At 39.7% G+C, this 15,273-nt stretch overlaps 1 protein-coding gene across 5 annotated transcripts in view; it reads left to right on the forward strand.

The window, feature by feature from the left end:
• furina (furin (paired basic amino acid cleaving enzyme) a) overlaps positions 1-15,273 on the forward strand; it is a 78,824-nt gene that overhangs the window by 43,775 nt on the left and 19,776 nt on the right. For all 5 annotated transcript variants that reach the window (XM_005741684.2, XM_005741681.2, XM_005741685.2 and 2 more), the window contains exons 4-6: positions 7,283-7,378; positions 9,297-9,425; positions 9,640-9,716. In XM_005741684.2, the coding sequence (XP_005741741.1) occupies positions 7,283-7,378; positions 9,297-9,425; positions 9,640-9,716 (302 nt within the window). The remainder of the gene's footprint in view (positions 1-7,282; positions 7,379-9,296; positions 9,426-9,639; positions 9,717-15,273) is intronic.

Genomic DNA, 15,273 nt, shown 5'->3' on the forward strand with positions numbered 1-15,273 from the left:
CTTGGAAGGTGAACATGCACTTCTCTATCGACCTGATTCTTCCTCCTCCTTAACTGATGTAATTTGTAAATTCACATGTCTGTGTTTTCTTGCTTTTTTGTAGGAGTTTGAGGTTAGTGTGAAAATGAGTCAGTGTTCTACCCCCACTGGAAGGGACAAAGGGAAGGGTGTGAAATTAGCATTCATGGCTGTGGGAAAGCAAGTGAGAAAGAGAATGTTTAAAGGATTGTTTTTAATGCTTCTAAATAAAAGAAAATCGTTCATTTTGAAAATAGACACTTAAAACTAGAGATGGACCAATCCGATATTACGTATCAGTCCGATACTGACCTAAATTACTGGATCGGATATTGGAGAGAAATAAAAAATGTAATCCGATCCGAAGTATCACAAAATCACCTCACAAAACGCGTTACTTGGCGTATCCCAGATCAGTGCATCAGAGCAGTATGTGTCACGTGATAGAGCAGCTGTTGGTGGTCTGTTGGAGCATTTGGAGCCTCGCTACATGCTTCCTAACCGCGGCAATTCATCTTGGCGAAAACGGTCCCAGAGAAGTAAAGCAAGTGTGTAAGTTCATCCCTGAATGTTTGCATAGTATTTCCAAGTTAAGCTTAACAACTGATATATTGAGCCACAGCTGGACTGGCCATTGGAGTTCCATATTGAGGTGAAAAGGAAGCGATTTGTCCCGTACTTCAGCTAGAATTAAGACACAAAGCTGGAGTTATTCTGTCTTTGCTGTGCAGTTGCATCTACTTCTCTCATTCACTCCTCCTTCCTCTCCTGTTATTACTTCAAACATGAAACTGATCAATGATCAGCTGATCGGCTCTTCTGCCGCAAGTCCCGTCTCTTGTTTGTTTATCACCCATTTTGCACCAGAAAGAGGAGACCAGCGGATAAACAACAGCAGCACGTTTAAGCTTGATAAGCTGTTGTTAGAATGTATTTAATATTACTTTCTAGTATCAGCTGATGTTTGCTGGAGCCACAGCTGTAAAAGCTGCTGGTCATGACATCGGTTTGGATATGAGAGGGAAACATGAAGATGAATCCAGGAGATGTTCTTACTGAATCATCAGAGCTGAACAGGTGATGGAGAAACAGGTTTAACTTTTAGTTAACATGAATGAGTTGAAGGGAAGTTATGAACTGTTTCTGAGAGACAAATAACAGCAGGATCCTTTTCTAAATAGCTGACGGCTGGTAACTGTGCAGGGGCGGGTCTAGCAAAGTTTTGTCGGGGGCCAGTTTGGGCATTAACAGAGAAAGGGGGGCACAAATAAATATTTTTCTTTGTCATTTAAAAACGTAATAAATAAATAATTATCTGAATCTTACAACAAAAGTGGCCACCTGATTAAATGTATAGAAATCCATTATTGTATATAGTAACTAATAAGTCTAATATACACCCTAGTAAGCTATAGTACTTTTTCCTGAGATGTTGAATCTATTTAAATATTGTAGAAAAATAATTGATTTCTGTGCATTTGTTTTACACTTGCATTAAATTAAAGTTGATTACATCCATTGTTAGCCCTGCGACAAACTGGCGACCTGTCCAGGGTGTACCCTGCCTCTCGCCCTATGACAGCTGGGATAGGCTCCAGCGACCCTGAAAAGGATAAGCGGAAGCGAATGGATGGATGGATGGATGGATACATCCATTCGCTTCCGCTGTAGGTGTAGGTTTAAATTTATTAGATTGATCAGTGTTGCTGAACTATAAAATGTTTTGGGTGGAGTGTATTTTTTGCATACAGGTATAACAGAATAGCTTCAATCTCTTGTTTTTTTTAAAACTCGAGTATGAACTTATACAAAATGCAGCAAGTTATTTATAAAAAACAGTTTTATTGATTACTAAATGCGCTATATCGGATTCATATCGATATCTGCAGATATCCAAATTTATGATATCTGTATCGGACATTAAAAAGTGGTATCGTGCCATCTCTACTTAAAACCAAATCAATATAAAAAAAATAAATACAAAAACTCGTCAAACATGGCAGCTTTGTACTAAACTTTCTTTTTGTCTGTATCTGCTAACTACTAAAGTTGCTAAATTACTGACCCCATAAGCATAAATGCAAACATCAACTAGTGTACCAATCAAATTGGATTATAGATATATGACATGCCTCAACTTCACATGTAGCTAAAGCAGCAGGTTATTGTGCGACATGCTGGGGTGACCATCCGAAGCCAGTTTCAGTGTCTGGCCTGAGGGGTGCATAAAAAGGGAGCCGGAACTGAACCACCAACCCTGTAATTAATGAGCGACCCATTTTACCTCCTGAGATAATCCTTTGATCCATTAATTAAGCAATTATTACAGCTCTAAGCTCAGCTCAGTGGGTTTCCTATAGTATTTTATGTTAATTTTTTTGCCCCGTTGTTGTGTAATCTTTGAAGGAGCTGGAAATGACCTTCTGTTTTTGTGACAGGAGAGTTTAGGGTGACTTTCAGACCGAATCACATGCAGGAATCAAGAGTTGAATCATAACTTCCAGCTGATTGCAGTGGATTCTAAATTATGCAGAAAAGGAAAAAAACTATAATATTATATAGAATATAATGTTATACTTGCATATATTTTATTCTATTCATTTAAACGCTGATGGGTTTTTGTTTGTTTGTTAGTTTTTTCTCCCTCACACTGGATCACAGTGATCTGTGTGCACTGGGTTTCACTGAAAAAAACTGACTAAAAAAACATGATACATAACTGTGAATAATACTACTTTTATAATCTGGCTCCAGCTTCTCAACACTGTTCCTGTCCTCGTAAGTTGTATGAAAGCAAAGAGGAGCTTTTTTACAAGTCTCTGGAAACGATATAAATGTATTTGCATTTAAATTGTGTCCTGTCTATTCTGTAAACCTCGAAATTTAATGCCCGTTACAGTAATCTCGACAGGTGCATCTGCAGAATCATTATGTGCATCAAAACTACTCCTGCCTCGGAAGAAAAGAAATGAAATCTGCCTTGAAGTATCTCTGGCCACACACTGCATCTCTGCAGTACAGGTGCACACTGGGAGTAGAACAACTTCTGCTGGGTTTGTTTGCGTACATGTTAGAAGTGGTCCACCTCCCTCTTTGGGATTTCCTTTAACGCTGGTGTTCCATTTCCTGTTTTTGAATCCTTTTTTCCCCCCACAGCAACTCAGAGAAAGTGGAGCCTTACAGTTTCATGTCCTCCAGTCTAGTTCACGATGGTCAGATTAGTATTCGTGAGTTTATTTTATCAGTAGAGCTTTGCACAATTATCATTAACTTGCAAACGTATTAGCATTGCTTCACATTTTAAACTTTCCTGTAATGAATAGTTTGATTAGAGCTTGAAAACCGGCAGGTCGGATTTGCATTTGCATCAGCCCAAGTGTTTTTCCATAAAATATTGCAGAAATGCTTCAAATAAAAGGAATTTTAAATCTTAGCAAGGCCCTCTGCAGCTTTTATACTGATTGAGATGAAGCCTGAACAAAAGGCTCAGTAAACTCTCTTTGAAGAGCATCTAATTACTTACAAAAGCACCTGGACCTATGCCAGATCTCATAGAATGACGACGGAGCTGAGAGCACTGTTAATAGGGTCTGTTCAAGATTTAAAGCTTGGGTCTATCTACTACCTCCACGACTTCAGCTTTCCCGTTTTATGCCGTCTGTGCTTTTCCTTTTGGTTTGTTTGCGAAGTTTACTTCTATTCAACAAAATAATGAAATGAAGAAAAAGAAGATGCGCGCATACACAGAGCACTGTAAGCTGGATTTGCTGTAATAGGTTTGGCTGGTTGAGGCTTTTTATGTCAAGAATAATAACAGCTCTGTAAACATAAATGACATTGTGACTGAGGTGTGATACGAATGGCACTCTACTGTATTCCTTTACAGGAATGATTCCTCATTTGAGGCTCCAACTTGGTCCCTGTGGGAGGATGCTGTGTTTGTATAATGAAGGGCAAAGCAGTGGTTGGGTAAGATGGGAAGGGTGGGGAGCCTATGTGTTGCAGAGATAGGACTCTCCACCTAAACATGAGCCAAGGCAGTCTGTTTGTAAACATTAGTTGTGCGTTGGCCGGTCTGGGCGTATGAGATAGACAGTTTTTAATTTTCAAAGCCTGCTTTTAATAAAAGTGCCCATTTGACAACTTCATAGATACTTTGTGTTCTGTCACAGACTATTGAAGGTTTTCAAAAGACTCTTTTTAAAAGGTAGAAAGTGGAAATGCTTGCTACACTCCAGGAAAAAGTAGGAATCTGTTCAAGTTTGGTTTTGAAAAAGTATATAACTTACACCATTTCTGTTCACTGTTTACTTAAGTATGGAGATGCTCAATTTATAGAAAAGACACGCTATTAAAAATGATTGGTAAATAATGTAAGGTGTCAGCGGGGAGATGCATTTCTAAAACTCTGCATCCTTATTGCGTGCATAGTTTATGGACACGCCTGGGCCACTAATCTCTGCTGTCAGTTCCTTGTGACTAGAACTAAAGTACTCCTCTCTAATACATTAATTAGTGGAAAATTATGTCTTTGTTCAGTTTGATGGACATTTCCAAGAACTGTGTGTGACATTAAGATGACTGACTGCACAAATTAGCTGGAAATAACTGGTGTCACTGAGATGCCTGAAGCTGAAAGGAGCAGGAACTGTAACGACTGCAGGGAAGCTATTCTGCATGTTTGCTGGAAGTCGAGTGTGTATGACTTGGCAGTCATCTATTATGACTAACATAGGAAAGATTAACCCTGTGTTTTAACCAAACTTAACAGCTAATGGGACAAGTACTGATTTCTAAACTGCAGTGGCTGCTGTTTGTATCAAACATAGTGTTTTCTTTTAGTCATGCAAAGATGAAAAAGACCCTAAAAGGATCATTAATTTTATATTGGTTTTAATGTATAGAGTGTGATAAAGGTGGCATGCCTTCTCTGGCATGCCAGATATTGCTTTTGCATGGTTTTGTGTATGTGAATAGCTTTCAAGGGCACCAAAGGCATACACTTGAACTATGACTTGCATTAATTGATGAGATTAGATCTAGTAGTATACACTCCACACACCATGTTTATAGTGAAAATCCTCTGTTGCAAATTTTAGAATTTCCTGTGTTGCATCAGACTTTGCAAACATTTTCTGTCTTCCAAGAATCTTGATCTGTTTGAAGAGAATCATTGTGGAAATGTTGCACAACAACCACCGACCCTGCATAGGTGTGAAACCAAGATTAAGGTGTGATAAAAACATTGCAGAAAACGAAGAAGGGAAAGTCACATAGAACCACGTGATGACGCAGGAGAAAATGTCTTTTTTTTTTTTTTTTTATGACTGAAAATTACAAATTGGTCACGATGTACAACTGACTGTAGACATCCTTTTTTGTCAGTTGTGCCCTTTTCCTTAGGAAGCCAATATTAGAGTGACTGAGAGACGTTGCATATCATCAGCTGGCTTTATTTCTCTAAACTGTACTGTTACCTGCCCTTTTTGGAGTAATTAGGGTACTTGTTAAATCTCCTGCCTAGAGATGAGCAGTTTATTTGCTTCTAGACATCTTTTTTTTTTTTTTTTTTTTTTTTAAGGCTTCAAACCAACCCAACACTAGACTAACACAAAAAACAAAAGCAAGACAGTTCTCTAACCTAAGGTCAAAAACGGTATAAAACCAAATATCTACTAACTGCTACTAAGTCAAATTACAAGCATTAGCCAATAGCTCATATCAATAGGCAACTTCTAGTACTTCTTCTCTCTCAGGGCAAAACTAAATGTTGGCTCTTTGTTGTGAGAGAGAGAAGAGATGGTTGTCAGGTGGACTTTACAAAGCTGCTAACTCTACATAGCTTGGATTGAGGAGAGATCAGCATCAAGTGTTAGCTGGGATGGCTCCTGAATTTTTACATAGGGGTGGCCAAATGGGGGCCACTAAAAAGTACAGTTTGTTTGTTTTGTTTTGGGGTTTTTTCTATGTCTAAGTTCTTTGGATGCATCTGGGCAACTCAAGGTTCAGTATCTTGCCTGAGGATACTTTAACATTCAGAACTACCAACCCTCCAGACAATCCCCTCGACCCCCTGAGCCACAGCTGCCCTGGACATAACCTGCTGTGTGAGTCTTGCAAAATGAATGGTTCGTTTGATTGGCCTCTTTTTTTTAGATTTGATAGAATTTGATTCAGTGCTGAGAAGCAATATTTAATATACTTTATTATTATGTTGTCTCTGTGTAGAACATGACATTTGCTGTTAAGATATAAATAACAGTCTTGGAGAGAGAGAATCATGGTAACCTTTTAGTCTGAGATGTTGCACCACCTTGATCTCACTTCAAGAGAATTGAAAATGGAAAGGAAGGTAAGCGTAGACATTTATTTTTCTGTGTATGGTAACACTTTTTTTTTTTTTTTTTTGTAATAAATATGCGTGCGTATTTTCAGTCTGGTGTAAACTGCCACAGTAACACTTCACTCCCGTTGACCCCGGATGAATCTGGATGTTAACATTTCCGCTTGAATAGATTGACCTCACGTACATGCCTTAAGTGAAATACCTCCCTTTTGTCACTTTTTGAACTGGCATTCAGTGTAGCTGTCGAAGTGACCTTCATTTACTTCTTGCTTCTCTCAGCCTTGTGTCTCTAGTGATCTGTAGAGGCGGGGAGAGGGGTGTGCTGCGATTTAGTCGTCCTTCAAATCAGGTGCTCGTCCTTGCAGCAGGCACTTCTCTGTCTTCCTCCTCTGACACATTTTTCCCCCCTCTCCTGTTCCCGTGTAACCAGCCGTTTTGCAGTACAGCAAGAACAATTCTGCAGAGGGTGTAAAAAGGCGGGCTTATATTCACTGTATTCTGCTTCTGTCAACAATTCCTGATAGAGCTCCCATGTTTTGAAAACCCAGTGCAGACTTGGTTACTGTTCTGTTTGGCGTTGGCTCAAAATCTGCCTCCGTTTGTCTGTTGTTGGTTTGCATACTTGTCTAGGTGCACCCACAAGCAAAGTGAGACAGAAATTTTTAATTAGTCCTGAGCTGCTCTGGAATTCAGTGAGTCTCATTAGTGAGGAGTCCATAGTGCTCCTGTGCCTCTAATCTCACCATGTCTGCTGTTGTCCTGCTGAGGACTCTCTATTAATTTATGTGACATGGTGACACTCGTGGCCAGTTCATTTAAATTTCTTGTACTATTTTCTGAGTGTGGTTAAAATGTTTTTTATTTTATTTTTTAAGAATCACCATTGTTAAACTCCTAATGTGTCCTTTCTCTGTTTAGGTGACCTGGGCAGAGCAACAGGTGGTAAAACAGAGGAAAAAGAGGGACGTTTTTGAAGAGCCTTTAGATCCCAAGTTCAGAGACCAGTGGTACCTGGTAAGTATAAACAAGAGGCCATGGGTTTTTTCCTTTTCGTTTTCTGTCTGTCTTTGAAAAATAATAAATAAATAATAAATAAGAATTCTGTGCTGCAGCCTAGTAGAGCTTTTTATCTGTCTAAAGTCAATATAGGTAATTACATTTAGAGCTGTGATATTTCCTCAGGGTCTGAAAATAAACCTGTATGAATCCAATATACTTTTTCTGTGTTTTCGGGGAGGGTGCTGTTTGTCTGGCTTGTTTGTAGAACAAGACACTCTAGTGTGACTTTACCTAAAGGACTCAGCTTTAACAATAGCATACTTTCGTACACCGAGCTCCCCTCAGCTCTGAATGGCATGTTTCTTGAAATTGATGGTTTACTTTGGTCCATAAACGGCACAGCAACAAAGAGCAAAAAGCGGAGTGAGAGAGGGGTGATTCATCTCGAAGTGCGCTTGTTTTCAGTCGATTGATTTTCACATTCGACTTGAAGAATGCCACTGATACACTGGCCTGTTAAAAGCAGCAGTAACAACTCTGGAGATTTTCTGTTCAGCCTCACTCTTCCTGCAATTACTGTGAGGTTGCTTGAGGCAGAAGATTATTCATGGTGATGCAAAGCACGCTTGTTTCACCACTTGTTCAAAATGTCTTCGCTTTAACGCACTCTGTTCTCCACTGTGCTTGAACATTTAGTGGCACTTTGATAAGTAAATGTGCCAAGTTCACAGCATTTAAGAGTTGAACTGTTTAGTAAAAACCTGTCTGTGATACATGTAGATATGTTTTATGTAAAAGTTGGGGGAGTGCTTTTAGTGTCTTTCGAGGGCTGCAGCTAATGATTCTAATCATTCCTTTTGTCCAGCTAATCCACTGGAGAGCACAGAAGAGGATTATACTTCTGTCTGTTTCAGCCTTGCAGAAATAAAATGAAGAAAATAAGTAAATGGTTGTCATTATGCAAAATGCATTGGGTGGATTTGAATAATATTGGTGATACTCAATTGTCCAAAGAGGTCGTGAGCATCAGTAATGTGCTGCTCTTCTCTCAATGCACTAAATAAGTCTGATTCTCATTAAAACTGAACCAGACTGACCACAGGAGGGTGTGGGTGGGTCTGTTGGCAGGGTTTCCAGCATCTGCTGGTACAATGAATATTTAATAATGCTTATATTTATCAAAGAGGGAAACAAGTCCGATTAGACTCATTTTTGTACAATTGATAAATCATGGGCAGATCTCATGCTCAGCTCTACATTTGCTCGAAATATTCTAAAATTAAGAGAGATGGGAAAGATTTGGTGAACAATATCCAAAGTGAAACCTTGGACATGCCTCTCAGATTTATTATTCAGCAAGTGTGTCAGCCACAAAAGACCTTTCCAGTCTGAATCAGCATTGCAGATCGCAGCGTTTACGTTTTAATTTATTTTCCTGTCGATGGTTTAAAGGTGTCAATGGCAGTACAAGCTTGAGGAATAAAAATAATTCTGTCTGGTATACTGCACTCACAAGGGCTTGAAATTTAAGAGGAAAATACAGTAAACGCTACACTAGACACATTATATTTTAATGATGCACTTTGAAAATAAAAAGGGCTTTGAAGTAGTTGAAAGCAAGACGTGGCTTTTGACCAAAGGTCAAGCTGAATGTTGAAAGCCCATCAAAAAGCATACTGAATGATCATTGCTATTTTCCACTTCACTATATCTCTGGCTTACCAGGTATTAATAAAACACGGTTTAAAAAAAACAAAACAAAACAACTTTGCAAAAAGCTCAGCCTTCACCTAAACATGTTAAATTGCTCTTATTTTATTAATTTGTTTTTATTAAAGGTGTCCTTTTCACATCTGGTTAAAACTGATTGTCATCCCACTGATATTTTTCTCATGGCTAAATTCTGTGTATTTCATTGCTCTCTGCCCCTCAGTACAACAGCAACCGCCATGACTTGAATGCTAAAGTTGCATGGCAGTTGGGCTACACAGGTAAAGGTGTGGTGGTGTCAATCTTGGATGATGGAATCGAGAAGAACCATCCTGACCTGATGCAGAACTATGTGAGTAGCACTTCCTGAGTAGCACCTGCTAAGGTTTTTTTTTTTTTTTTTTTCCCCCATTCTACTTGTACAATTACAATAGAGGGCTATTCTAAGGATTTTCAAATTAATTCTGCAGTGGTGCCCTGCTTTTATTTTTCTGTAGTAACGTTTCTAACACTTACATGCTTTTTAAGTTCATAAAAATGTCAGTAAACAATCTGTCCTTTCTAAGGACCCGGATGCCAGCTACGATGTGAACGATGGTGATCCAGATCCCCAGCCTCGATACACACAGCTTAATGACAACAGGTAAAACTCTACTCAGATAAGAACTTAATTTACTCTTGGCCTTCCCTGAAACCACCCTCTTGTTCTTCTTTGTCAAGATAAAACTGAACTTGTTTATTAATTTGTCCACCTCCCTGTGTAATAGCTCACAACTGAAATCTAGATAAGTCTGCAGCTGTTTCCCATCCTCTGCTAAGCCTGGAGGCATAAATTCTGAGGGCAGATACAATTAAATGTAAAAGGCTGTAGGTTTTGTTTTATCAAACAGCTTCTTTATTTTTCCCCCCTCTCTCGCTTTTTGGTATTTATGATATTTGATATTTCCGAAAATGTGCCGCTGCCTTCTAAAGTAAACCTTACTCCTGTCATATCCACAACATAAGTCTCTGAATTGATTTGGCCTTTAAAAGTCGAGCGTTTCTTTAGCCCAGATAAATCTGCAGGAGGATTAAGGTAGTGTGCGAAGAAAACTACTTTCTTGCAGTGGCATCTGCAGATGGCATTAGGAGTTGTTTACCATCACAGTGACGTCTTGCAGAGAATTGATTGAATTAAGTTCATCAGCATTAATGAAACAGCAAAGCTCTTAGCTCTGGAGGGTCTCTGCTTGCTTCTCTTCATTCTCAGTGCCTGCCTTCTTTCTGGGTTTAATTTCTGATTTGCTGTAATCTGCTGCTTGTGGGCCACTGGCCTGAGAGGCTTTTTTAACTTGAGGCTCACCATGATTACTGGTGAGAAGATTATACTTGGGCATGGATGAAAACGCAACAGGGCCCTGGAGCAGGCACCATCAGTATGGAGGCCAGAGGGATACAATCAGAGTGGCAGCATGGCCCAAACATATTGAAACTATGCTAATGCTGAATCAGCACCTTAAAGGCTTTGTCGAACACACAGGGGTTTGGGGCTGATTGTAGTAGTTAATTGCTTTAAATGAAACACAGTTCACCATAATTTAAAGCAGAAGCACAAACAGTTATCAGCAAACGCTTGGAACGGTGAGACAATGCAAACAGTATGTGCCATGCTTTCTGATTTAGCTCAGTTAAGTGTTTTTAACAGCGACATCAAGATTTTCTTGTGAAAGAATGTGGAAAAACATCCCTCTGGTGCGGCTCCATATATCCAAAATCTATGCCAAGGCACGCTTAAGCTCTTCTAGCTGCTCGTAGTGGCCCAGAGCCCAGCTAAGACACTTACTATTGATGTTTACTTCATTTTTGGTTGCACCTCTTTCCAACCCTCGCTCACCTCGGCCCTTATCTCCTGCCACCCAGCTCCCTGTGTCTGTCTTATTGCTGGAACAATTGAGTGTGTCTGTGTGTGTCTGTGTCTGCACGATGTGTGTTTGCCTGTTATCCTTGCTCTACTGTGAGGTTGGTGCAGATGCATGTGTAAACAGCCTGTGGGCAGGCATGAAACTGCGTAACGTTGTGTTAAACTGTAAGTGTCTGTTCCCTGCAGAAAGCTCAACTCTGTTCACCTACATAAGGCAGTCTTTCTCTCGCAGCATACAAGCAGCAATAAGGACCATTCACCGTCATGTTTATCTAAAACACCATGTCATCTAGAGGTTTCTTTTTCCAAGGTTTCTCTCAGTTCTGTCAGAACAGTTTCCAAATCTGCATTTCTTGATTAATGTTAAACTGACAGTCTACAGGGATACTTAAAAAAATAAATAAATTTGAGCCTGTGAGCTTTTAGTGCTGCTGTAGCACAAAAACCATAGTCATGATTATTTTGCTCAATAGTTGGAATCTCAGTAATTTAGCAGAATTATTCACTAACTTAATAAACATGCAGCAGGGAATTTCCTTGAACTTTATATATAATTCATATGGAAGAAAATTGTGATAGGGGACACAGGGTGTCCAGTTGGCACTCGATCCCAGACTGGTGTGTTTTTGAATAAAAAGCACTGCAACAGCACTGCCTTGCCTTAGGTAGCTGCTACAAACTGGAGCAGACATGTACAGTAGCCACGGGGAGAGTGACTGAGAGCAAAAGCCAATAACTAACTGACACATTGGTTTTCAGTAGAGTGTGACCAACTAGCTGAGAGATCCTTAAATTCTCGGCAGCTACGAGCCTTTCACAGAATCTCCACCACAAATCTTGCTGCTACTATCTTACTGTTTATGACTCAAGCTTAACTAAACTGAATTTAGGCTTTTTGTTGGGTGAAAGTGTGCTTCATGTATGACACAAGTTGATATGAATGCTTTGTTAATAGCCCATCTGTATCCGTACACAGGACTGACTAAACATGTGACCTCAAAAGAATTCACTGCACAGCAATGGATAAAACGCCTGCTAACAGTAACCTTGTGAATACTTTTCCAGACCTTACGTTGATCTCTCAGGACAATTTACCTCACATTCCTTACTTCGCTTTCCTCTGCAAACCTAAGCAGACACTTTGACCTGTGGGTCTGATTGTTTGTTAACTGGTAAACCATCAATAGACTAAAGAATGAACAGAGAAGGTGGTTGTTCAGAGACCAGCCAGCAAGTATTCCTCGAGTTTGAGGACGACAGTATCATGTCTGAGTGAAGCAGTTTAGGTTTTAGACAAAGCTGATTGTTCTGCCAGCTGTGGGTCTGAATACTGATTGTGTGTTGGCCTTGGGCCTGCAGCCAGCTGTAGTTGCTGTAACCCAAGTCAGTCCTTGTGCCTCGAGTCTGCCATAGGGCTTGTTCCTGCTGTAATCGGAACAGAGCTTTGTTGAAACTGCTCTTTGTTCACCATCATTTTTTTGTTAGAAACAAAGAATCCAGTTATTGAACAGTGTATCACATACAAAAGGTGTTTCAGCGTTTCTATGGAGTTTTTTTTTTCCCAGGAAAAGGGAGATTTTATGGCAGCTCAGCAGAGAATGATAATTAAAGGTCTTTATTTATTTATTTATTTATTTATTTATTTATTTATTTATTTATTTATTTATTTATTTATGAGAATGTTTTCATACTGTAACTGCTAATGATTGTAATTGCTAATTTAAGCAGCATAGCTATAAACCCACCAGTCAAAAAGTAAAGTTGGTAAAGTGGGAGGCATTAATGACATTAATGTATACAGAAATCAGATTTAATTGTCCACATGATGATGGATAACGGTGCTTTTATTTCTGTTGTACTGTATTCCATATAATAAGGGCTTTCTGACGCACTTGCCAAACTACATCAGAATGGTAAATGTATTTCGGAGGAAGGACACAGAAACAAGGCAAACAAGTTTTGTCCTGTGTAAATGTAGCATGATCAGTTTAAGAAGTGTGTGCAACTGAGAGTTTAGAAGACTGTTTCATATTATCTGAGAGCCTTTCAGTGTCAGGGAATTTATCAGGACGATATTACAGCCGTGATAATTAATCTCTGGGACTTGTTAACAACTGATTGAACAGTCTTGTCAGTCAGCTCTTTGTTCCTGCTGACAATGTCTGAGTGGTTTCTCTGGAGTACTTCATGTGAAGATCTCCAGCACTGTGCTGTCAGCTCTTTAGCCTCCTGCCGGAACCCTGAGCACGAGGTTCAGTCCAGGTTTGCTTTAATGTGATGTCTTCTCAGGAACTCGAAACGGTAGAAATGAGGACAGTCAGTGAGCCAGCATTCATTCCTTCAATCACGTCTCGCTCTCATTATTAGGACTGGAAGCTCCCCGAGGCTAATCTTTGTGAATGATTATGCTGTTGACAGATGAACTCAGAGTCATAGTTTCTAATTAGATATGGAATCAATCTGCATTTGGAGATTTTGGGCAATAAACTATTAAAATCTTTCACCGGGGTTCTATTTGATATTATTATAAAGGCTTCCCTCTTATTCCTTTTTTCCTTTTTTCCCCTCTCCTCACCACCATTCATCCAATCTGCTTCACACCCAAGGAAGTGAAGTCTTATTTTGGGCTAAAAGTTGATTTCTGTTATTCTTTCACAAGAAAAACTTTTGATCACGACATCCTCAGTAGGCCACTGTCGATAGGGAGTGTTAGCAGCGTGATCACAACAGCTCATTGAATAGGGCTCAGTCTAAACTGCGAACAGTCATTGAGACAAACTTATTACCACCTGATGTGAAGTTGTTGAGGAATGCTATCTTTAGTAACTATCAGCTGTCCCACCATCTGTTTTATCACCACAGTGGTTATTTAACGGCAAGCAGCTAGTGAAAGTGGAGTTTGGGACCGATTAAATATTGTGGTCCGCTCGATAGGCACAAGCTCTGCAGCTAAAGCTCGCTTCACTTGTGTTTGAGCTTGCATGCAGTGAGAGACACGTATGAATTTATAGCTGTCCTCCTTTCAAAACTCACACAGTATTTATGTGTGAGTTTTTGCATGCTGTACTTCTTATAAACACTCTGGCTGCTTGTTGTTTACTATGGCAGCACACATGCAGGGCAAGTATTAAAGCCTGTGCATATAAAATCAATCTAAATAATGTCATTTCTGGATCGCAGTCAAAGACTAATACTGTTGGATCATTGCAGGTAAATGTTGAAAACCCAAATCAGCTGTGTATTTGCTGACATATCCCATTTCCCCCCATGATAAATGACTGCAATAACTCAGTTGTGCTGCAAAGTGCACTGGTCCCCCTCTAAACAGGGACAATGTGAACGGACGCTGCACCAGTTTTAGAACACTGTACTGTCTCTGCAGAGAGAGGAGGTTTTGTGGATGTGTTGCCCTCACAACCTAAAAAGCTGATACGGTAGTAAAATTTCATTTGAGTAAGGGAGTAAGCTTCTTTGCCCAATCAGAATTTGCTAGAATTTGGCCCAAAGATGCACCCTTCTCTCTTTCTCTCCCCCCCCTTTTCTACTGACCATAGCAACGAGTAGGAGGAGCAAAGAGATATCTTTGTGTATCCATTTCATTTCTTACAGGAAAATGATTCCCAAAACCCTGATTACGCAAGTCATTCTTGTATAATCAGGTTCAGAAGCCCAGGGCTCTCTCTGTGAATCATTTGTATCCCATGAACAGCCTAGCATGTAATTGACTTTAATGCATGTATTAGAGGAACACTTCAGGAGGGATAGGCCTGTGCATGCCTGGGATCCCATCGCGGACACCTGAGCTGTTCTTTATCATCAGCTTTCTCATCAAAAACACGGATGCTGTAGGATCTAAGACTCCAAAGTCAACAAACACACACTGCTGGGATTGCTGTGATAAAGTTCACTGGAAAATCCAGATGACGTGTGCATGCGTGTGTGAGTGTTTAACTTGGTGTCTGTAAAGATGTTTTTTATTATCCAACTGGGCCTCTGCTACCAGCTCAGTGGTAACAGAGGCCTTTAAGAGAGGCACTTTTGTTGCCTCTTGCATTGACATTAACCTTTGCCCTCTTATCTATTTAATGCTCATTTAGAACTACTTATAACTTGAGTAGCCGTCTACCCTAGGGCTGTGCGATATGACCAAAATCTCATATCCCGATATAAAACATCTATCGTCCTGATAACGATATAAATCACAAAAAATTTAATATTTTCTGTAAATTCTGTGAATCTCGGGTAGGTGAAGTGTTTCCAGCTGCACGTCATGTACCTGGAGTCCAGTGTTTTAATTGAT

The sequence above is a fragment of the Pundamilia nyererei genome, unplaced genomic scaffold (genome assembly GCF_000239375.1).
Source record: "Pundamilia nyererei isolate P.nyererei 1_Seehausen unplaced genomic scaffold, PunNye1.0 scaffold00112, whole genome shotgun sequence".
NCBI classification, from domain to species: Eukaryota; Metazoa; Chordata; class Actinopteri; order Cichliformes; family Cichlidae; genus Pundamilia; species Pundamilia nyererei.